Source organism: Spea bombifrons, chromosome 3 (assembly GCF_027358695.1).
Source record: "Spea bombifrons isolate aSpeBom1 chromosome 3, aSpeBom1.2.pri, whole genome shotgun sequence".
In the NCBI taxonomy this organism is placed as follows: Eukaryota; Metazoa; Chordata; class Amphibia; order Anura; family Pelobatidae; genus Spea; species Spea bombifrons.
The window spans coordinates 9,457,752-9,483,089 of record NC_071089.1 but is presented as its reverse complement, the minus strand read 5'-3'; the positions used below and the strand labels follow the sequence as shown (position 1 = coordinate 9,483,089).

At 43.4% G+C, this 25,338-nt stretch overlaps 1 protein-coding gene across 1 annotated transcript; it reads right to left on the bottom strand.

Moving 5' to 3' along the window:
- Nucleotides 1-609: 609 nt before the first annotated feature.
- VASH2 (vasohibin 2) lies at nt 610-24,917 on the bottom strand. The gene is made up of 8 exons (XM_053460689.1): nt 24,788-24,917; nt 22,244-22,696; nt 13,876-13,964; nt 12,796-12,852; nt 10,890-10,964; nt 3,871-4,252; nt 3,210-3,316; nt 610-1,467 (listed from the first exon to the last, which is right to left on the bottom strand). The coding sequence occupies exons 2-8, from the start codon at nt 22,583-22,585 to the stop codon at nt 1,395-1,397; spliced, it is 1,125 nt and encodes a 374-aa protein (XP_053316664.1). The 5' UTR covers nt 22,586-22,696; nt 24,788-24,917; the 3' UTR covers nt 610-1,394.
- Nucleotides 24,918-25,338: the final 421 nt, after the last annotated feature.

The window sequence follows — 25,338 nt, the reverse complement described above, 5'->3', positions numbered from 1 at the left end:
TAGTCGGCGGGTGCCAATGATGATGTAACTGCGGGTAAAGAATCAAACATTGGCATATCAGGTGCCCTTACCTACATCTCTCTGCCCGGTTTGAATTCAGATCAGGATTGTTTATAGACATGGCCTGATACAAAACAAAATACAAAAGTGTATTTTATTTCGCTGGTTATATATGAGTATATATATATATATATATGATTTAAATGGTGTAATAATGGTATAATGTGTCTATATAGCATAACAGTCATAGAAAGGAAAAAGGGAATCCGCGAGCAGGGGCGAAGAATATTTGAGTATTAAAGTATCGTTCTACAAATACTAAATTTGAAAAGGATTCTCGAAAGGTGCAAAGAACAAAGCTTGCCAAGCTTTATTTGCTTAGTATGTTTTAAGGGTATCATTAATGTTTCCGAAGTGGAACAGCACCTTTACACGGCTGTTTATTGGAAGTACAATAACAGGTAAAAATTATATTTATACATAAAAAAAAAAAAATCTGCTATGGGTATTTTAACACTTAATGTCGGTGTAGATGTAAGCAGACCTCAGGGAGACCCCCTTTCCTTCACCTCCTGTCACAGATTTAGATAGCAGACATGGCACCATATATTTCATTCACTATTATAAGAAAAGCAACTCAAGGTCTCCCTGCTTCCTTACGCACAAGGGACGGGCCCCAAATCTCTTCCTCCAGGACACAAGATTATGCAATACACGTTGGGGAGAAGTGATGATAACCAGGTGTGATGGTGACCAGGTGTGATGATAACCAGGTGTGATGGGCACTCAAAAACATTTCCGTACAGAGCCTCACGTCTTTATCTCTTTGGCTCCTCACTGTCCCGGTAACTTGGCATAAGAAATGACATAACACTTCTCTGTCCCTCTTTTGGAAGATCTTATCTTGAACCAGAAGTTTTCTCGCCCTGGCTACCAAAAGGAAGCCACGGCAGGTCGCATTCTCAGCTCCGTGGCACAGCATTAAAGTGACCTTTTTTGCATTTGATTGTCCACATTACACAAAGATCTCCGTTTATTCCCGTCCCTGGTCAACGTAAGGACGCGTTTCCTGGGAATCTATCGACAGAATCTGTTATTACCATAGAAACGACGTTCGCGCATCACTTAATAAACCCGGTAGCCGTGAAACGCGTGAGGCCAGGAGGACACCCTATAAATATTAGCCAGAAATAAGCGCGCTGGTGCCGGGGAGAAGATCATCCTTCAGGAAAGCTGGTAAGCTTAATAGTAAAAAAGTGTAAAATGCAAAAATCTTAAATGAAAGCATAAATAAAACGTCGTAATAAATAGTCACAAATCTTTAGAAAAAGAACAGGCGGCGGGGTAAAGTGCAACGGGAAGCACCAGGGAATTCTGCTTCTTCCGCAGGGTCTTTAAATCCGAATTTGGTAGCCAACGTCATTCAGGGTGCTGAGGTCCGCTGGTTTCTTGTCTATTCTTGCTGGCCTGGAAGGAGAAGGAACATTATAGAAAACGCATTATGTACTATATGGGAATACTAGAAAATATTTCTCAATGAATGCTGCATGACGGCGTCAGTACCAGTCCGGGGGGGCACCTTTAAAGGATTGGAAAGTGGAATATATCATAGTCCTTAGATCACTACAGCTCTCATTGGGCCACTGGGTAGATCTCCCATGATAACCCAGTAGTATCATTTATGTACGAACTTATGACATCATATCCCGATGCTCTACAGGCATCCGAGAAGGAGTTAAATGAGACAAATATCAATGAATTAGACAATAAGTAACGGTGCGGAGTGCTTTTCACCCAATACGGCTACGCCAAAGTAAAATATGAGCTTTATTTATTTTTTAAAGAAAAAAAATAAACTACTCCTTAAACATTATTCATTCATTTAAAGTACTTTCATTTCAGAAGTTACACAAATCTCTGTTTTTAAAGCTTCTTCTCTACGGTAGGCAACCTCACCCCGGAGAGCCCCCCCCCCTTTTCTTTTATGGGTTATAATTCAGCCAGAAAAATTCGACCCTTTTAATAAGATGTGTAGTATCCCTTTAAATAACTCCACATTACGCCGTCTCATAAAAAAAAAAAAAAACAAACACGGCTTACACGTGTCAGTAAAAGAAGGCAGACAGCTGATGCTGGTGGCCCCGGCGTGGGGTGAATAGCCCGGCGCAGGGCAGATCACTGATGCAATGTTTCAGAATAGAAGCCGCTGCTGTTACAAATGACCGCGGCGTACGCTTTAGATATTTCTGGACAGGAGGTGAATGGGGAAGACTTTCCCGCTGCAGTAACCGCTATAATCGTCCCCGGCCCCCGGGCTACGCAGCGGCTGTGATTAGTGTCCGAGGTATGAATTCCGGCTTAAAATACCAGCCGGCTTCTCATTCCCGGCAGCTGCTCCAAGGAAGATGAGGCTGCTTTCTTTCTTTGGTTCTTGGCTCATGCTTAACGACCAGTATTTACAGGAGAAAATAATTCCAGCGGATTCCACTTACAGCGTCGCAGGAATGGACTGGGGGGGGGACATCGTCCTGTGACGCGGCACATACCTCCGCAAGTCTAAATTTAACATCATACTGGCCTTACGTCAGCTAATAACCTTTTGGTCAGCAGAATGGTTGAGATGTAATAAAACGATATAAAATAACGGAACATAAAATAAAAGGGATAAACCCTTTGGTTGTTTAAAAAAATACACATATATATATATATATATATATATATATATATATATATATATATATATTTATATATATAATAAAATAAAACCGTGATAAACCCCTCACCTGTTCTAATAAAATAATAATGTAATAATAATATAATGTTATAATAAAATAAAACCGTGATAAACCCCTCGCCTGTTGTAATAATGTAATAATAATATAATGTTATAATAAAATAAAACTGTGATAAACCCCTTGCCTGTTGTAATAAAATAATAATGTAATAATAATATGATGTTAAAATAAAACAGGCATAAACCTCTATCCTGCCTTCGCGATTTCCCATCATGCCTTGTCTGATTCTTTTCTACTCTGTTCTTAAGAGAGATGGGGGAATACATTCTCTGCTGCGCGCGCTCGTCTGAGCACTTATCAAGTGTGTGAAGCACGGAAGACGCTTCCCCCTGCTCAGTTCTGCTAAGGTGCGGATCCTGCAGATGCTACAGAAGGTCCTTTCTCGTAGGAAACAATAAGGGATAGAACACTCACGATTTATCTCTCCTGCAGACACGTCTCTGAGGGCTCCCCCTCGGAGGAGATACAGACTTCCCTCTTCTTTCTTTTACAGGAGACTGGACACTCGAGGATTTCAGTATCTTTAATAGGAAAGAAGAATTGTAGGATTAACATCCGCTGAAAGAAAAGGCATCTAATGGCAGAAAACAGTGACTGTCACTGTATTAACCCCTCACATGCCAAAATGTACTCACCATCGCAATGTCTAAGGCATAGATATTTTTCAAGTAATTCTAGGACATTTTTAAAGTATTTCTTTATTTTTTTGCACTCTTGTGTGTACAACATAATAGGTCAAGATTTCAAAAAGATATCAAAACTGGTAGAAACAGAAACATATAATGCGACGGTAGATCAGAGCCATTCGGCCATCTAGTCTGCCCTTTTTCCCTGCTGTAAAAACTCAAATCAGTCATTGGTCTCGTCTTCAAGAGCCAAACCATGCATGTTAAAACCCCTCACTGTATTAACCTCTACCACCTCTGCTTGGAGGCTGTTCCACTTATCTACCACCCTCTCAGTAAAGCAAGTAAGCCATATCAAAATGTTATCATGCTATAAATATTTGTCGTTTACATCGCTGTTTTATACGGTATAATAAGCCATTGTGAGGTTGTAAATGGGAGGCACATACCTTCATCCTCATGTCCCTGGCGTGTTTCTCCAATTCTTTCTTTATGTCGGCTCGCGTCATCTTCACCATGTTGATAACTAAATACTTCCACTCGATGGGCTGGAAGGTGTGAAGGTCGTGCGGGACGTATAAGCCAATCTTCACCTTTTTCACCGTGTGAGAATACTTTTTGTAAGACTCCTCAAAGTCAAAGATGAGTTCGCTTAACGTCCGAAACGTCATGGGCTTGTCCATGAGGTCGGATCTTCTGCTCATGCCCAGCGACCCGTAGCGTCCGTTGCAGTGGATGCCGAGCACGACGTGGTGAAAGTAGCTTCCTGAGAACTGGGTTTTAAAGCTAATGGGGAAGCGCTCCACAGACTGCTGTCCGTTTGTCAGATAGCTTTAGACACTGCGTTAAGGAGACTAAACAACAGCAAACGGAGAGACAGCAGAATGTATGGAGCAAATGCATGCCTCAAGACGGTTAACCCTTTGGATAGCGGAGGTCGCTAAACTAAAGACTGGGAAAGAAATTTTGTAGCAAAGCAATAAAAAGTGCACGATGTGATTATTTATTATCCCCTTTTAGCTTTTATTTATATAGCATCAGCAATTCCCGCAGAGCTTCTTACAGTCCATACATTCAAAGCGTCCGACAATGCTAGAACCGGCAAACCCATACATTACGTAGAGAACCCCACACACACGCTTACACTCTAGAGGATTATTCAAAAGAATACCGTATTTATCGGCGTATAACACGCACTTTTTTAAACTAAAATATGAAGCTGAAACCCTACCTGCGTGTTATATGCCGATAAATCCTAGAGCTGCACAATCTTCCCCTGCACAGCTCTCTCGCGCGCCCTCTCTGATGCCGGGAGCCGGGTGATGACATCACTCCGGCCCCGGCATCAGCACAAAAAGTAAAATGCTGGAAGATAAAGAGGACCCATACCAGATCTCCCAAACGGTAGGGAGTAATATATAAATTTAATGTGTGTGTGTGTCTGAGTGTGTGTCTCTGAGTGTGTTTGTGTGTGTGTGTCTGTGTGTGTGTCTGGCTGCATGTGTGTCTGAGTGTGTGTGTCTTAGTGTGTGTGTGTGGCTTAGTGTGTGTGTGTGTCTGAGTGTGTGTGTGTGTCTGAGTGTGTGTGTGTCTGAGTGTGTCTTACTGTGTGTGTGTCTGAGTGTGTGTGGTTTCCCAGATAGCAGTGATTCTGATGAAGTTTTTTTGTGCTTTTTCTTTATTCTTTATTTCTTTTAATACATTATAATAAATGTTATAATGTTATAAACATTATTCCAACATTAAGTTCATAGCTTCCAAGTTTAAACTTATTTTTTCTTACTCAAATTTCCTTGTTAAAATGGGGGTGCGTGTTATACACCAGTGCGTGTTATACGCCGATAAATACGGTACTTTTTGAAGCAATTTTGGCACACAACATACAATTAAAAAAACCCGGTATGAAGGCTGAAAGTTAAAAAAGATTCTAATGGTAAAAAAAATTAAGGCAGTAACTTGGGGTACTTTTGACGTAGTGGCGGGCTCAGCATATAGTGTGACGGAATCTCCAATACTTATGCCTCAAATAGGTGTTTTTTGAATGGTATTCGCTGGGTGTGTATATGTATTATGAATTAATAGCAGTAGTAATAAATGATATATATATATATCATAAATGGTATATATTCAAATGACAATTGCGCTCAAATGTATTTAGACTCCTCTGTGCTGAGTGTTTAATGATCGCATTCATTGAAGTTAGAAATTTCTAGACCTGCTTTTTGATCGGTCTAAAGAGGTATTATTTTAACACGCGGTATCTTTCTACAGACACCGTCGAGTTGGTAAAGTGCACGCAGCCCCAACTGGCAAGACTGATAACTAAAAACACATGAATTTACCCTTTATTTTATGGTGCTTGCTTGGTTTCCTTTACCATTAAAAACAGAAGTGATATCCGGCACCTAGCAGTAACTTTGGGATCCATTCTAATGTATTAACAAAGGTTAAATAATATTTCCACGGGTAATAAATAAATGTAATGTAATACTGTATTATTACACAAACTGCATTTACACAATCTCAACACTAGGTGGTGCTCATGATTTAAGACATTTGATTGGAAGCACAGAACTCCACGGTGGGTGATATTTATTCCATGTCATAGAGACAATTTCCTGCGATAAACGGGTTAAAAATGACCATATATATATTTCCATATGCAAACACACAAACAAAGGTGAGTTTTTCGTAGTAATCTAAATGTTGCAGTTCACTTATACTCACAACCCAGCAGCCTCTTTAGAAAATGCGGAATGTTTCCATAAAATATACCAAAAATAGAGTAGCGTAACCTAAAAAGCATTAAATGTATAAAAAATCAGATTCCCGGGTTGCTGCTAGAATAATAATGACCAATAAGTACACAAAACAAAGCAAGAATTTAGTGAATACCCTTCATAAAACACCTATCTAAGGCATAAATACTGGGGAGGCCGTTATATTATACGGCCGTATATTGCATAACCCGCCAAACTTGGGGTACTTTGACGTACTTTGGGGGGCTATGCAATATATGGCATATAATGTTACGGAAACCCCAATATTTGTAGAAACGGGTCAGATGCAACCAGTAAGATAAACAAGTTCATCCACTTTGCTGCCGAAGAGTTTAACCTTTTATGTATATCCCCGCGGCGCTACGTTTACGTTACATCTTCTGGGCCTTTGTTTACCGCGCTAATAACGACACCCATTGAATGGACGGCTAGAAAATTCCACAAGGATGTGCAGAAAACCAAAAGCCGGACCTGCGCCCATAACGTGCAAACCTGCACAAGGAAAGGCACTTAACTCTTTAAATGCCGGAGAGCCAAGTAAAGCAATGTAATTATGGGCTAGAACAATATAACAAGCAACTGTACATATAAAAGTACACATATATACATATTTTATAATATATAATACCGTATGTAATATGTACACATATATACATATTATATACTCTCCTGATATACAGAGTATTATAAAGATGCCTTGGAAATGCAGTAATTATATATATATATATATATATATAATGTACAAACCCCGACACTTTGTATTCTCAGTATTTCAAACATTACACCATTAAAAGCCTTTGTATTTAGGGCTCTTTCATACGGCTGTAAGTTGGGTTTTGACTTAATGTGTTTATTTGAAACAATCGTTCCGTGAAGATTTTTTCACTTTTCCATGTAATTTGTTAGCGTCTCGAATGCCCATCTGTTAGCAGAACACAAAGACTTCAGTCACCTCTTCCCACGCATGTAACTCCCACCCGTCCACCACCAGCACCCTCTCGCACCAATACAATGCACCGCACGGGTACAACGAGGAAAACAGATGCTTCACAGGAAGGAGACCTCCGATGTTCTAATGAAACCGCGTAACGCGTCCTCAAGAGGACAGCTGGGAATAGTGGATATTTACGGAAACGTTACTTAACCCAAGAAGGGGGGGTTCAAGGGGTGGAAACGAGGTCTGGGTAGCCTTGTTGGATAGACCTGCCTCAGTCTAATAGATCTATCGGACCCGTTCTTCACCAAATTCAGCAGTCAGCGGGGAAGCTGTCCAAATGGGTCCAGCATAAGTCAAGAGTGAGATGTGGGTCCCCCATTCCCATCAGGAAAGGACCCAGTGGAGGGGGGTGCAGAGCCGCATTCTAGCCAAGGGTAGGAAGTTGGGGGGGGCAGTCGGCCTGACGCAAGACTGGGGGGGCAGATGACCCTCTGGAGCGATCAGACCCTCACCAATATGCCGCTGCTCAACAAGCTGGTTGCAGAGGAGATCACTGCTCTACCCAACTGGCCCATTTACACTATGGAGGAGCCAGAGCAGCCTCCATTAAATGCATTAAAAGGCAGCGTGTGCCATTAAGACACGGAGCACCAGGATATGATGTCATAACCAAGAGCTACGCAGTGAGGATGGCGGGCACTGCAACGGATCAGGCCACTGGATACAGCAAGGGCTCAATAGTCCAAGTGGGCTTTTGCCACTTAATTAATCCTTTGGTCTATAAACAAACATAGCGACGAACCGACATCCCGGCACAACTGGGTAACAGCGATCCCTGCCGAGATGCCTTCTACAACCAGGGAGACCACCCGGTACAGCCTACAGGCGACCTGTGACCTCGCTGAACTAGGCAATAAAAGCTAAAGGAGACAACAGCAGTGGATTTCTAAGAGATGAATGAAGCGCAGCAATTAAAGAGTCTTTTCCCAGGTAGCCCAAAACCCTCCAGCCACCTCAACAAACAGGGCTGCAGAAACGTCGGCGACAGTATCCGGCCGGTGACCTTATTAAAGTGACATCTCACTAATCTACTCATCCCCCATATACCGTGAAGAGCCAACGTTCGTATCCTAGCAACCGTGAAGCTGTATACACATGATTAAAGCCACGTCGCTCGATGGGATTCCACGGGAGAGCCTCGGGGTGTTAGAGAACATAGCAGAAATACAGCGTCCGTGGCGCTTGAAATGATTTTTTGGCAACGTGTACATATATCGCTAGCAAATGCATAAACCAAAAGATTTTCTGATATTTTAAACGCCATAGATGTTGTCCGTCCTGTGAGACGACTGACACGACTACACCTTGGGACAACCGAACAGCGGCCGGTTGTAAATAAATTGCGAATTACAAGCAAAAAAAGTGACTTGCCCTCCAGCTGGTGGAGAGAGAGATCAGAAACATACATGCGCGAGGAAGAATTTTCTCTTGGAAAGAGACATAACTGCCTTTTGACAACAATAACTATTTAGCTCTTTTATTTCAAGAAGCAGAATCTGACAGCGGAAAACTGACATTTCCACAAGATTTTGGGGAGTTTCTGAGGGAATTTTTGACCATTTATCCACTTGTGAGGTCAGACACTTATGTGAGATGAGAAGGCCTTTCATGAAGTGATTTGTGGCAAAGGTGTCCTATGACAGCTCCACGGTTAACGTCACCGAGCTCTTCCGCACGCCCCGTTCTACTGCCAGTGTTTGTCTATGGAGATGGCTGCCGGTGTGCTGATTTCATACGCCTGTTAGTAATGGGTGTGGATGAAACACCTAAATTCAATAGTCGGGAGGGATGTGATATAGCAGGGGTGTACAACCTGCGGACCTCCAGCTGCTGCAGGACTACATCTCCCATACTCCTCAGCCATCCCCTTAGCTGAAAGAGCATTATGGGAGATGTAGTCCTGCAGCAGCTGGAGGGCCGCACGTTGGACGCCCCTGTCATATAGAGATGTCAATATGGGTTTTGTCTAAAAAGAATGCTAAGAATTTAAAATATTCAAGAATTCTAGAAGGAGATACGCTCAAAATGAACCAAAATGCCACTTTTAACCCATAAGCTCGTGTGACAATGGCTTCGGAATCCTCTGTGACCTGCCTCGCCTCTTTATTGTTAATTCTATCATTCCAGAAGAATCCTGTCGCAGCTGGAAGAAGTAGCAGATTACGGACTGTATTTCTCATTGTGTCTTTCCCCTTAGAGAGGCATTAAGAATTTGGAGAGGTTAAATCACAGGGTTGCCATGTGAACAAGATCTTGGCAAAAACAAAAGTGCGCTCACGAGTCCAGATACCGTCTTTAAGGTCCCCTGGTGTTTCCGAGGGCTTCCTAAAGACCTGAATACCTACATGATCAGCACAGGGATTTCTAGATTTATTTTTTTGGAAAACTGGAAGATTCAATAAATCATTTTGATAAAAATGGCAGCTTACAAAAAGTGACGCACGCCTTCTAACGGTTGCCCTATTTACCCCGTAAATGCCAAGCGTAGATGAAGTTGTTTCCAAATTCAAGAGAAGTACATGAATATAGTATTAGTTATTTTTAATTTGGATTAGCTGTGTGTGGATTCTAATGCATACAAAATATTCATGAGAAGGGCTTCCATTTTTAGGACAATGTTTGTCCTAAAAAAAAAAACAATATATGGTTGGGGTAGGTATTCTAAATAAAAAAGAAAATCACAGTAAAATGCTGAATATTCTCTTGTCCTGGAGTATAAAAAGTCCTTAAAGTGGTTAAGAGTCTGTTGTTCCCATTTTAGGAATAGGGGAAGATCTCCTGAACAGATCTCTGCTTTATCTCCAGCTTGGAACTGGTCCCAGAACAAGCTGAGGTTTAGGATGACCTCAAATAAACCAATTTAAGGAACTCTGTGTTCATAGATTCATTGTCGCATCCTACATGCATCCAAATTAACACTATTCCATGGTACTTTATCACAGGAAAGCAGGATTACAATAGCTGAACAGAAGTAAATGTATTTACGTGGAATGACATTCCTACCTGGAGGTTCTTCAGTTCCAAGGCTTGGGTTCTGGTCACCACAAGCCATGATATTATGACATAAAACAGTTTGATTGCCGACGTTCACCCACCCAGCGATAGCGTATGAAGGTTGGTTCATTTCATTGTAATAACGGATCCTTAGAGAACACTCATCGGGAACCATGAAGAAGAGAACAGCCAAGCAACAAAAGCTCGTGGTGAGGTCCTTCTAGCACTAGCGATGGACATTCAAGTCACCCAAGTGAGGTCTATTCACTAAAGAGATAGAGTTGACAGGACACTTGGCAGGAGGGTTGTGTTTCAGCTCCTTAACCTCGCTATACATTATCAAGGTACAACCCCATGACCCCTGCTTCAGGAAGAATATGGCTGGCCCTTTATAATGTATAGTTAAACCGGCTAGGTTTCTCCAAAGTCTCCTCATCCATTAAATCATACATTATACAGGGCCAGCTCGGTCCGTTTTGCTGGAGAAACCTGCCAGTGTTGGCCTTTTATAATGAATAGTGAAGAGTGCTCTCCCTACTGTAAAAAGACCCCTCTGAGATCAGAGCCAGATGGCCCGAGTATGGCTAGTGGGTGACGGGGCGACGCCAACTACTCACCTATAGGGAAACCATATGGACCCCACGGGTGAGGTGGGTGCATTACTTCTGATGCATTTATAAGATTCTGAAAAGGATACATGGCCAGGATGACGGCTTCCAGGCATTTTATGGGTAAGGATTCTCTGGTCATCTCCCGCGCAGTCTCCATTAACCTGTGAAGAAAGCGGATGAACCTCAGTACAGATCACAGCAATGTTCATCCAGAAATACCCCCGAGCACCAAGCGCACAACGTCATCCCAACCACAAGACCGGCTTTATCTCAGGGCCGTCTCCCCGGCCGCAGCTTTATAGTCACAAGTCCTGTATTTAGAGTTAGCGGGAGAGAATTTGTCTTTATTCACGGAGGGGATGTTATTATTATTTATTGTTTTATGTAGCGCCATCATATTCCACAGCGCTGTACAATGGGATGTTACTTTGTTACTAAGATGCTAAAAAAAATCCGTTACCAGCTGATGATTTCAACTAAATTGTGTGATTTTATGATTTCATAGGATACGAGAACTAATTTGGAGTTGCCTGATGTTTAAAGGTGCTGTTCCACTTAGACAAATCATTTCTTGCACTCTCTAGCATGTTAAGCCATTAAACCTTAGCAGATTGGTCCTTTCAATTTTTTTGTTTGTATGGCAACAACCTATCACTGCTTGCTTTTGTGACACGTGACTTCTGTCTCAGCAAAGATATTTTCTTTAAATGCCGACGTCGTAGAAGTTAGAATCTACGGAATAATCATACTATACATACTGTATACGGTATGTTTGCTACTGTTATATTGTTCTATAATGCAAATATTTTTGTTTTCTTATTATTTGTGTTCCGCAGAGATTGACTAAGTGGCCCTTTGTGTTCTTTTTCTTTCAAATATAATCCATAGAATAAAGGATATTGAGATCAATGTATCAAAACCCGCCCAAGCAACAGCTCACATGTAAGCAACGCAGGCAGTATTACATGATGCGATGATGTAACTCAATCCCCTCACCGACTTAAAACGGTTTCCAGATAAAGAAATAGGGCCACAGATATTAAATAACCGGATAGCCAGGTTGGTGTCAGAAGGGGACACTATTGATGCGGCACAATTGTTGGATCTGCTTGCAAGTAATATAAACAGCTTATATAAATAGAGAGAATAAAGCACATAAAAAGATGTAAATATTGTGCTAGCCGATTACACGCAGATGTATAGATCAAAAAGAAGTAGGTTTTATTTGTTCCTTCTGATTAGATGTGATATATGCTGCCTGGCACCATTAGAAGCTGGATAAAAAAACAAATTACGGGATGTCGCCAGTTCTAGTTCAGCCAAGTAACTTGAAAAAATATCTCTTTTGATCTATACGTAAGTTTTCTATTCTGAAAATGTAGGGTTTTTATCCTAAACCGTTTCTCAATAAAAAAAATAGAATAGAAAAAAAAGAATACCATATACCCAGTGTTCTGTTTCTGTTATTTTTATAATAGAAACAAAAGGGCTTTTCGATTGGGGAAGAGATAAAGCTGATAGTAGCCGGTGTGACCCCAGTTTAAAGGGAAAGTCTCACGGAAACAAATATTTTCAGACCCGAGGCAGCCATTGTTGTCAGTCGTGTGATATTTTGGGCGACTTTCCCTGCTCAGTCACCGCACTGAGCTGATTCTTTATGGCAACGCTAATGAAGTCCCTTCCTACAAAGACTTTCATTAGTCAGAGTGTCCAGCTGGGTGATTAAGACTGAGCCATTCCATTATTTATCACAGGCAGCATGAGGAGGAGTCAGAGAGTCTAGTAGATTGGGATAGGATAACAGAGAGAACTCATAAAATGGCCAATATGCAGCTGACTGAAAACATATCACACAAAAACTGGAACCGTTAAAAAAAAAAAAAAAAAAAACAGTGATGGGACTTCCCCTTTAATAAGAATACGGTAAATAACGAAGGGGCCTGAAACACACGCATACAAAAACAGTAAAGTGAATAATAACAGGATTCCTACCCGCTTATTGGTCTTGTTTTTCGAATTTCGAAGAACTGAGTCCCCGTGTGATTATATCTGTATTTCTGACATTAAGGAGAAATAAAACCTGCATAGGAGAAACTTTAAAAACATTCTGACACACAATGGGTTAAGCAAAAGCGACTTCCAATCAACCCCACATCAGATGATCTATTATCACATTACATCGGCCCCACGGGGTTCACCCCCTCCCAGCATTTGGGATAATATTATACCAAAGATCCATAACGGAATCTGTTCTACTCGGTAATGGATGTGAACGCGGCCCCCAAAATACCGCGCAGGCGGCTGTCCATAACCTGTTTTTTTTAAAGACTCAGACCTTAATCAGTCGTTGGTCTCGTCTTAGATTCAGGAACCATTTGCCTGTACATGCATGTTTAAATTCCTTTAGTTTATTAACCTCTACCAACTCTGCTGGGAGCCTATTCCACTTATCTACCACCCTCTCAGTAAAGTTAAAAAAAAGAAAATTGCATGTTTGAGGATGACATTTAAGTATCTTCTAGTAAAAACGCCTAAATCTGAACATGTGAGATGCTGCCCTTGTTCCTGAGGTCTTGGTGGCAAGAAGGATGAACCAGCAGCTGTTTCTCAGCATGAAGCGGAACCCCGTGGGGCAGCTGCTCGCTGCCTCCTGACGGCTGGCATTTCTGCCGGATCCCCCCCAGGCTAATGTTTCAAAAGACAGGCTTAAAAAAAATGGCAAAGAGCGAAAAATAAATGGAAGATCCAGAACCGGCTCTGTGTTTCTGGCTGCTGTGTTTTTTGGCACCAGGTAACCAAAAACGTCGGTAACCAGGAGTTCCGCATATGTGATGTCCTAGCTGGAAAATCTAAGTCTAAAAACATAAAAAATAACAAATACATAGGAAAAAAGATGAATATTTTGGTGCTGCGGCTGAACTGGCGATGAAATGAAAAGGGGCGAGGCCTGGGTCTCCTGCAGAGTATCTCACATAGAATTTCCCGGCCACTTATAAGACATTTGGCGCATGCATGTAATAAAAGGCATCCACTACTCCTTTAATAACGTAGGTCAAAGGTCATAAAGGATACTGCAGCAATTTCATGTATCGCTGTACGGCCTGGAGCCAGTCTGGGATAGACATGGATGCCCTGTAGGTTGGTACAGCTGGCACCAAAGGCTGCGGAGAGAAGAAAGAAAACACAATTACACTTTACGACACGGGTTCCACGGAAAGTTGTATGATCAGTGTATGTAGCGTGATGATCCCGTTATAGAACATGGATCTAACATATGAAGACGTGCTCTACAGGACAGAATTAAAACCCAAGCCTTCTGAACTAACAACAAATGATACAGATTAGGACAATGATAAAAAGCAACTATGGGATAGATAAAGCCGGGGAATAAGTAAGATTTAATAACTTTAATAATTTAATATCAGGAGATTTAATAATAAGAGACAAATTCTATATTTCCATCTAAACAAATCACTCCGTGCAGCATCCGCATTTCAAATCATTATTTTCATTGATCCCTCCATCCACCGGACAATTTATGACATCATCACCGCTGATAACACCCCCACCCATATAATTATCCTGCACATAAGTCTCCCGTTCCTTTCGACACTCCTGCCTCTGGATAAGGGTAATAATCACTGAGCGGGGAATGAACGTCATTACGAACTCCCTTCACACCTGCAGAACGGCCCGCACCGCCAATAAGTCACTGGAGGGGACGCCTTTTTATTCCTCGCACATAATCGTAGCTGGCGGCGATTCCCAAAGAATAACAAAGACGACGATATCACTGCGATATACAATAAATCATTATATACTGCATATGCTATAATCACATAACACTCTTTATTCCACCACTGACGGACTAACCAATACATTAGGTAAAGAGAACCCAACACACACGCTTACACTCTAGATAGGAATTACCTTTAATGCCGCCCTGTGCAACACACGCCAACACCACGGATGTGCCCCCGGTTCATCAAAACACATTGCTTTACATAAAAATACACGGATAGGTATTATTTTTAGACAGAATGCGGCAATTTAAATGAAAAGCAGATCTTTTATCTGTATAACGTCACATTTCCACCGAGCCCCCTCCACCACTTCATAAAGCGTTGCGTGCAGCGAGTCCTGATGAAAAGAAGGTGTTACATTTATCACCTCGAAGACTTTCAAACCAGACACCTACAAATTCTACATTCAATGTGCGTGACGAGCGTGAGATTTACGTGCCGCCGGCAGCGTATGTCAGACCGACCCGGAGCAGGCGGTATCAATTATAATGAGAGAATCATTAGTGCCTCTAGTGGCGGGGAGCAGCCATAACGATCAGCGGTCTACTAATTATAAAGCATAACCGCACAAAAATATTGTGTAGCTTCACATTACTTTCTATAGTAATCACTTCCTTACAGTGGACGCCGACCAGTGGAGGTAGGAATATTTATTCCAAAACTACCAACAATCCTTACCTAATTGGGACAGTCCTGATAGTGGAACTTGTGTTCTATTGGTAGCTTTGCAATGGCTCTGGGCATGTACAGAGCTGTGTGAGTGAGCTTCTCACTCGAGTAGAGCATGATGTCACACCTGTTCATGTGGGCGGAGACGCGGCATGATGTCACTTTGGCTGCCACACCAAGCAGGTGGCACCGTAGCAGAACTATGTCTCCCTGACTGGATAACGATGGCGGCACCACACGCAGGCACAGATCTCAGCTTTTATACGAAATATCTATAAACAGATTCCCGAGTAAGAAGCATAAATGAAATATTAGTTTCATTATGAATTCGGTTGCTGAGCGAGAACACAGATCAGCAACGCTTATCCACTACGGCTACATTTCCAAAAGTAAACGTTTTTGGTACGGAATTAAAAATGGAAACTCGTGGAACAAAAAAAGTACAAAATAAATACATTTCGAAGGAAGGCCGGCGGATTAACTAGCAGCTGCGTAATCCATATGAAGCTTTCCTGCTGGCGACATCCAAATCCCAATTATACTTTCAGTGTTCTACGTGAGCATTGATAATATTATCGACACAGAAAACAGTGAGGAAAAAAAACAGCTAAAATGGGAAAGAATTTGGAAAAACGTGTCTTTTTATGTTTTTATGCTTCTAGGTGGCTGTGAGATTATTTTTTTTCGGCATTTTTACACACATTTACACAGAGTTAATTAGCGCTCCTGGTTTAATACGCATATATTAGCGCATCAGGCTGCTTCCCACGTTTGTAATTTGCATTTTAGACAAAGGATATTTACAACCTCACACTTTTTAAATAAAATCCCATAACTGCCAACCTTTCCATCACGTAAAGATACAATATATACTTAGATCATGCCTTACAGACAAAATATATATATATTGCGAAAAATGGCTATTTCTGTCTTAAAATATATGCTGGAAGCCCGAGAAACATCTGTTGATATTTTCGGTCCGGTGACCACGGGATGATCCAATGCAAATCCCCACTTCTTTATTTTCTTAAAGAGGAACTCCAACTAAATGATTTTATTACTAGTATTAGATTAAAAATATGATCTCAAAATGTTTGGGCTGTTTTCTGTTCGACACTGTTCTAGTTGTGGCATAATATAATTCTGTATATTAACCATTTGCGTGTGTTCTAGATCAGTCATCTGAGCCCAATCTACTAGATAAACACCCTGGCTCCTTATCACATGGCCTGTGCTAAGTAACAGAATGGCTCAGTCTTAATCACCCAGCTGGACTTCCTGTTGAGAAATGTACGTCATTAGCATTGCCATAAAGCATCGGCCCAGTGTGGTGTTTGAGCCGGGGGAATTCACCTAACATATCACATGACCCACGGCAATGGCGGCCTCCACGTCTGCAGATAAAGGGAGTTTATTGAAACAAAATGAGATAAAATGCAGCTTCTTCTTCTAGTCTTTCTGTAAAACAGACTTCTTTGTTACACTCTGGGGAGTATTACTAGAAACTGATACATACTAGAGAATTTTATTGCACTGCGTCAATAATGCAGATATTCGATTAAACCGAAATGTCTTCAAACAGGAGACTTGTCTATTGGGGGCCAGAATGCATATGTTCTATGAATGGTGTGCTATGCTAGACAGTACGCAGGCCACGCACACGGAGAGCCACGGAATATAGAACCCTAGACAAGATGACCCTGATATCCACTGAATCATTTCCCTAGGCTGTCCAGACTGGCCATCGGGCAAACTGGGCAAATGCCTGGTGGGCAGGTGTCTGACAGCACTGCCCACTTACAGACCATGGCAGATCTTGCCCATTAATGTGCCGGCGCCGGCAGAATGCACACAATGAGACATTGTAACCGCAGCGCATGTATCCAGCTGGCTACATGCCGCTGGCCTTAAAGTGCCAGGACGGCTCATCGTCCCCAGCCCGGCCCTGGTCCTAGGGCTAGGCAAAGAGTCCTTTAAATAGGAGGTCATGGTGCATACGACACGTTACATTCTATGTCACACGGTACATACGGTTCTTGTTAGGAAGATGGGGCAAAAACCGGTAGCTTATTTTACTGAACTCACAGAAAGGAATTAAACCTTATTTTCTTTGATAAATAAAAGGTTATTTGGATGGTCTTTGGCCTGAGGGTTGTTCCCGACTGTTACAGGGTTTGTTAGAAGCACATGAGTTAACCCCGCAGTCTCGTTATACTGCAACCAGGATATGAGCTCAGCTCACGGGACAAACATGTTACACGCTACACATCCTCCGGCAAACAGGGCTGACTGATCACGTAAACCATATGTTTGCCTTTCCGGCTGTTTTTTGCAGAAAAGTTCAGAGGTTAAAGACTGACTGTGAGTCAGAATGAAGCATCGTATCAGCGGACAGGTCCGGCGTGGCGAGGGAAACACAGACGGCTTACACTGAAAAAAAGAGACGACTCCAACCGAGCTAGAAGAGGGGAGAACAAATGGAGAGGAAAGAAGAAGCTAACGGGACAGTTAAATGCCCCAAAGAATAATGTATTACTTTCAGAATACTTTAATATGCATTGTTGAAAAGGTGTTTTTAAAAAAGTACTAAGAGGTGCTTTAGGTAGAAGCTGCAGCTCTGCACCTCCTTCTTGGGTGTACAGTTTTCACAGAAGCAGCCAATCAGTGGCCCCCGTTTAAATCAATGCAGGGGGTATCATTACATGAAGTGCCTGGATATATGTTCGGCCGCACATATCTCCTACATGGAATATGGCTGGGGGAGGGGAAAGGGGATTCTGCGGAATCCCTTCATGCATTTGCAGGGGGGACACCGTGTAAATTTAAAGGGACCTCTCCGCTATTCCACGCATTAAAGTGTCCCAGAAGGGCAGTTCCCCCCCCAGGTCGTGTTATGACTATGTGGGGGTCGCCCGCACATTCCAGGAGGGATTTGGTTAATTGATCCGGACATATGGCAGCTCCTCAGCTCCAGCTGTCTGCTCAGGGACCTTCTTCTGACTCCTGAGGTCTGCAGCTTCCCATCTAATTATAGAACGCAAGTATTCTGTATCTTACTGGGGGTCCGGGATCACCTTCCCGCACCTCCACATCCTACTCGGTAAGTTTAACCCTTTTTTTCCTGGAAAATAAACGCTAGTAGTTGTTCACAACAAGAAGAAAACCGAGAAAACTCTCGGGAGATAATTATTAAAGCGGTTCTTTTTTTGTAATTCCCGGCGAGGCTCTCAGCTGATCTGTTCGGGGCGTTTCTTTAAATATGATCAGATGCAGGAAATCACCGCAAGTTCCACAAAATGCCTCCAAATCGCAGAACTTGGGGAAATACTGTTATGATGAATCACGCGGGGCTCAATGTACATGGCACCCAATAATGGCGTCTCATGCCTCCCAACTGCCCCGCTTTGCACGGGACTATCCTGATTTTGCCACTCTATCCCCCCTGGCCCACCGAGTTATACATCTGTCACGCTTTTTGGGGACAGAGGTAGAGCTGGGTGGGTCAGAGGGATTCGGGTCTCAGTATGTATAGATAGATATATAGATATATACCGGTATATAGATATATATTAGGGCTGAAACAACGAATCGATAAAATCGATAATAATCGATAACGGAAATCGTTGTCGACGATTTCCGTTATCGATTAATCGAGTGATCGATTCGTTGTTGGAGCACTCGGCTCCTTTTACTTACCTCCGCGAGCGTTCCCCGCTTCTGCTACACGCTCTGCAGTCTCCGCCTTCTTTCAGCTACGTGACGGATGTGACGCGTTCCGGAGGTAAGTATTCTTCATGTCTATGTGCGAATCGCTCTGTGCGAGTGGCTCCATTCGCACAGAGCGATTCGCTCTGTGCGAGTGGCTCTGTGCGATTCGCTCTGTGCGAGTGGCTCCATTCGCACAGAGCAATTCGCGGGGGTGGGGGTCCACGGCGGGGTGGGAGTCCACGGCAGGGTGGGGGTCCACGGCGGGGTGGGGTTTCAGGGGATGCAGGGCAGGGTGTGAGTGTGGGTGCAGGGCAGAGTGGGGGTGGGGGGCCAGGGTAGGAGACTGAGTGCAGGGCAGAGTGGGGGTGGGGATGCAGGGTGTGAGTGTGGGTGCAGGGCAGAGTGGGGATGGGGGGTGCAGGGCAGAGTGGGGATGGGGGGTGCAGGGCAGAGTGGGGGTGGGGGGGCAGGGCAGGAGACTAGGTGCAGGGCAGAGTGGGGGTGGGGATGCAGGGTGTGAGTGTGGGTGCAGGGCAGAGTGGGAGACTGGGTGCAGGGCAGAGTGGGGGTGGGGATGCAGGGCAGGAGACTGGGTGCAGGGCAGAGTGGGGGGTGGGGATGCAGGGTGTGGGTGCAGGGCAGAGTGGGAGACTGGGTGCAGGGCAGGGTGTGAGTGTGGGTGCAGGGCAGAGTGTGGGGGCAGGGCAGAATGTGGGGGCAGGGCTGGGTGCATGGCAGAGTTGGAGACTGGGTGCAGGGGCACAGTGCAAAGTGCTGGGTGCAAAGTGCCAGGGCTGGGTGCAAAGTGCCAGGGCTGGGTGCAAAGTGCTGGGTGCAAAGTGCCAGGGCTGGGGCAAAGTGCTGGGTGCAAAGTGCTGGGTGCAAAGTGCCAGGGCTGGGGCAAAGTGCTGGGTGCAAAGTGCTGGGTGCAAAGTGCCAGGGCTGGGGCAAAGTGCTGGGTGCAAAGTGCCAGGGCTGGGGCAAAGTGCTGGGTGCAAAGTGCCAGGGCTGGGTGCAAAGTGCTGGGTGCAAAGTGCCAGGGCTGGGGCAAAGTTTCTTGAACAGTAATAGTCCACCTCTTTTCAGAATGTTTGGGGTTATTTTGTTTCATAAATATTGTGCTTGGGTTCTTGTACTTTGAAAATATTGTTTTTTATTACATCATAACAAAATAAGAATGTTAATGTAAATTTTAAGTTATTTTTTAACATCCAGTTCATTAAATTATTTTAAATAAACGAAAAATTTGCATATTTTGTTTTTTTTTATCCGATTAATCGATTAATCGAAAAAATAATCGGCCAACTAATCGATTATTAAAATAATCGTTAGTTGCAGCCCTAATATATATATATATTTCAGTGTCAGTAGGACCCGTTTCTGATTCTGAGTCTTCCCGCTGATAATGTGTGCAGCCGAACCCAAACGGAAAGGAATCGCAGGAAAACGCACACTTTCCGAAGAGACCCAAAGTCCGGCGGGCCGGCACTCTACAAGACGTCTGTGATTAGTGATCCGGAGGAACACGGCTGTCACAGTAAATGGATGTTTTCCTGAGACTCGCCGTGTCATGTATGTAAAGGGGAAGCTTCAAACAGCGGAGGCCGAGGGAGGAGGAATCAGGAGACCCAGAAACCTTCAGAAAATAATCGTCCCCTGTACTGGAAACCGGGAGAACAATAAGTATTGTGAGCTGCCGCCGGCAGACGGGGGAGGCAGCTAGGAGCGCCGCAAATACAATGTTATTGACGTGTGAGTTTGCCACATAAAACACTCATTACTACTCTGCTGAGTCGAGTCCTCGCTGACTTTAACCCTGTAGTGAATGTGAAAAAAATCATGCATCGTACACCCTTCGGGCACTCAAAGAGTTAATGTGGTGCAGCTTGGCCTGTGTCTTAAAACTTCCTTTACCCCCTTGAGATTACAAATTACAACAGATGCACACTCAGGGGCCCGGATCATTCTCGCCAAACTGAAACAATCTCAAACACTCTGGGTACCATTAGCCAAACTAAACTTGAACTCAAACACGCCGACCAACCTCAGCCAAACACACTAAGCACACATAGCCATAACGATTACTCTCCGCCATACTGACCATTCTCATCCCCACAGATCATTCAGCCGCACTGACTTACATTCATGCGCATCGCTCTCAGCCATTCTTACATGCACAATAGTCTCGCACACTCAAAGATATACATCACTCTCATCTACACACATAACTGGGAGCTATGATTTCCCCTCTTCTCCCTTCGCTTTCTCTCTTCTCCATTAAGGCAGCCAACAGATAATAAATTTAAGCTCGCAGTTCCCATGGTATATAAATAATGTGGGTTTCTCATATGTGTACCTTATTTTTTGAAAGCCATTAACACCGTCACATATATTTATATTTATTTGAAGAACTGAAGCTGAAAGTGTGTTTATTTCTACATTAGAACGCTTTCTATTACACGGCCATTGTACCTTTACAATAGCATCAGCTCCGGAACGTCTTAACACAAAAACAACACAAGGACTTATTTAACACACAAAGAGTATTTTATGGCACCAGACAGTTATAACACTCTGCTATTGTAATGCGTGCTGCGGTATAACACTATAATGCAGAATTCCGTGTATTCACGTCAAACGAAGAAACTCTTTACGTGCCACGGGCCAAATTTAGAACCAAACGTATTTATCTGTCAAATTGTTCTTCACAGTTTTTGCACCCATTTGTACTCAAGACACACCTAGGATATAGAAATAAAACGTGCATACAGCACAACCTATAGAACGAAGCATTTCCGGCTCATATCCGCTAAACAGAGTTTATTACGAGACCAAACCCACAAACTGGGCCATATAGTATACCGTAAATGCTAAAAAAAATGGTATATACACTATATAGCATGATCAATTAAACTTAAACTTGGATCAGCGTACACAACGTGCCATTGGAACACAGGAGTGATGGGAGTGATAGAGGGCCATTGGAACCCAGGAGTGATGGGAGTGATAAAGGGCCATTGGAACACAGGAGTGATGGGAGTGTTAAAGGGCCTCTGTACGCCTATGAAGAGATTCCATTAAAAATCAGCCGTTTCCAGCTACAATAGTCATTTACAACATTAACCCCGTCTGCGCTGGATTTCTGATCCATTTCATGTTATTTTAATGGGCAAAATCTGCTTTTCTTTCACAAACAAGGACATTTCTACGTGACCCCAAACGTTTGAACGGTAGTGTACAAGATCCGCCGAGCTCCTTACCTTGGAAAGCAGGGTGGCGTTTCTGATCTTGTCCACCATCTCCTTGCCTTCGGGGTGGACTTTGGCCACATGTCCCCACATCCTCTCCCACGTCTGGCTGTCAATGGGGAACCCACTCTTGTTGACATAGAAGAGCGTCCCAACCTCCTTGTCCTCCTCCTCCGAGTATCCCCCCGAGCTGTTACCGGACGCACTGGCCGGGGCAGGCGTAAGAGAAGAAGCCAGCGGCCGGTCTTGCAAGCTTTTAGAGCGGGTGGGCTTTGTCTTGGGCCCCCCATTTTGGTGGTGAGAATGACAGCGTTTACTATGTGCCCGGTGGAAGGTAGAGCTAGACCCCGTCATGTTGATGTGAAGTCACGATGGGCCAAGGGGCTCAATGCGTTCCATAGGTGACCCCGCTCATCGTAAATGTCTTCAGCAAAGCCCCTCGTCATCCAGAAGGCAGCGGGAGTCCTGAACGACAAACATACGAGTAAACAAGTGATATTAGATATTATCACACCTAAACTCTATAGTGTTAGCGCGCATGCAGGGTTCTCTTATGTAGCAGTTTGACTCATTTGGCTAATTAAATATTAATTAAATATAAAATAATTAATATAAAAATGTATTTAACCAGCCGCACGTGTGGAAAATACAATAATTGATTAGTGTCTACGCGCGTGTTCTAGGGGCTTGTGAGTCCTGCGGCCCAAACATTATCTGCCCTCCTCCATAAAAACATGAAAATTCTCTTTACTGTATTAGAATCTACCACTTCTGCCGGGAGACTGTTCCACTCATCTACTATCCTCTCAGTAAGGTAAAAACAGAAGCTATTATTATTTACTTATTGCGCCGCTAACATATTCAGTGGCGTTGTACAAATAAATATAGGGTCTGACTCTCTGACTCTCATATATGCTGTGCTATAAACCAAGACACGACTTTCATTCCACTAAACAAAAGCCTGCTGATATCTTTGTTATGTATTGGTTAATGACCGTATATTTCATTGTACAGCACCGCTGAATAAGTAAATAAGTGAACAACAATGGCTTATTTAGAAGATTTAGTAAAGAGTGTTGTTTTTAGAAGTGTTGGTCTGAGGTATCATATGGAAGGTTCTGTAAAGAATAATAAATATATCTACCACGCTTCTCTAATATCTAGAATGTATTAAACACAGGGGGGTCCGCGCTCTACAATCTATACCTGTGTCCAAGTATATATACATTTAAGAAGAAATCCACAAGAGTGCATATAAGATGAACCCGCGCCTTCCGCCATGAAGAAATATAAAGGGCTATTTGGTATAAAAGTGGTTAAGTGATGCAATCGCCATAACGACCAATGGAATGTTGCTCTTGACTGGTCCACTGATTGCCCTTTATACGTAAATCCATTGTCTGTGGCTTAAAGACCCAGCTTGGCATTATCTCCATGTGCGATTTCCATAAATATCCCAAAATCTGCGTTTCTTCTCACGGTAAAACGTGGATAAAATGTTACCGCGGAGAGAAACGCGGCTTTGACATTTCTACCCTCTTTTGTGAGATCTCCGCAGGCATCCGAGGCAGGCGTGACAATTAATTAGGAGATATTAATAATAATATTAATAATAATAGTGATATATCATTCTGCACCCATGCTGAATAACGGCCGTGTCGCATGTACAGGGAGTCCTGTAGGATTACTTTATTAGGGGGTCTTATAGGATTATTTTATTAGGGGGTCTTTCAGAGCCTCACACGAGCTGCATGGAAATACTACCAGCGGCGTGTAATCGCCACACCTCTACGCACAATACAATCCTCGGCATGTGTACAAACACAGTCGGCTCACATATCTGCCGAGACGCTGTCATATCACACCATGCAGCGGGATGACAACTCCTATTACGCCGCTGGGACTTTGGTAATATAATGCAGGGAATGTGTGACTGCTGCTGCAGAACATCTTTCCACCCGCTGCTGCCAATCACCACAAGAAAAATGTAATGCGGTGCAAACAGCTAACTATCCCTCTGCTACATATATGCATAATCTAATAGTACGTGTATAGATGCATATGTATATGTTATATATGTAAATATATATGTCTATATATATATATATGTGTGTGTGTGTGTATATATGTAGCTATAGATATATATATATATACACACAGATCTCATTCATATAGTAATAATGTAGAAATACACAGCCAATCACATTTACATATATATATTACACACATATAGCCAATCATTACATATATATACATTATTATTATTTACACACACTGTATATATATATATCACGGGTAAGGCACTGGTGGGTGCGGGGATCACTAGCCCAAAGGCATGCAGACAGCAGTGACCCTGCCCCCAATAAATACCATGCAGACGGTCACATTCCCCGTTGCCGAGACCCGGCTGTCACTCCGTGTAGGACAAGCCAGCATTTCCATTCATCAGCAAGAGGAGCAAAGCATATAGATGAGCCGCCCATCCCTAAACGGCGTGCGGGGGCTGCGGTTCACCAGATGCCCGGCGCACCCCCCACCTCCCGCGGCCCCGGTTACCTGCAGTGCGCGCACTCCCCGGGTCAGTGCGAGCGGCCGCCAGCCCATCTCCCTGCAGCAGGAGAGTGTTACACTGTGACACCGTCACCCGGCAGCAGCGACGGTCTCATCGACAGCCATTGGACGGCACAACAAAGAGGGGCGGGGGTTAGCAGGCTCGGGCTGTCAGAAAGAGGGGCGGAGCTACTAGCTGTGCATATAAGGCAGGGTTTGCGTTGCGTTGCGTGGCGGACGCTGCCTGCGAGGTCCTGTGGATGGGGTCTGCAGGCTGGGGAAAAGAACGTATTATTTATTAATGTGTATAGCGCCAGCGTACTCCGCAGCGCCGTGCAATGGGTAACAAGAACATCGCATAACAATTGGGACTTCCAGAAACAAAAGGTGGACAGGGCTCGCTCAAAGAGCTGACAATCCACAAGGTACGAAGAAGCATGTAATTATTCCCATCTGAACAAGAGACCTCTGAGGACCCCAAAGCTTAATAAAATGTATCATCTACTACCAAAAGACTCCATCTCCATCATTACAATAAATAGCTGCTTATAAGTAAC

What these genes read in the sequence shown, in the direction of transcription:
- VASH2 (XM_053460689.1), bottom strand. Translation starts at nt 22,585, where the DNA reads ATGACGGGGTCTAGCTCTACCTTCCACCGGGCACATAGTAAACGCTGT. An exon ending in AAAACAAGACCAATAAGCGG is followed by an intron (nt 10,965 to 12,795) that starts GTAGGAATCCTG and finishes CTTTCTTCACAG; the next exon opens with GTTAATGGAGACTGCGCGGG. An exon ending in GAAGCCGTCATCCTGGCCAT is followed by an intron (nt 4,253 to 10,889) that starts GTATCCTTTTCA and finishes CAGTGTCTAAAG; the next exon opens with CTATCTGACAAACGGACAGC.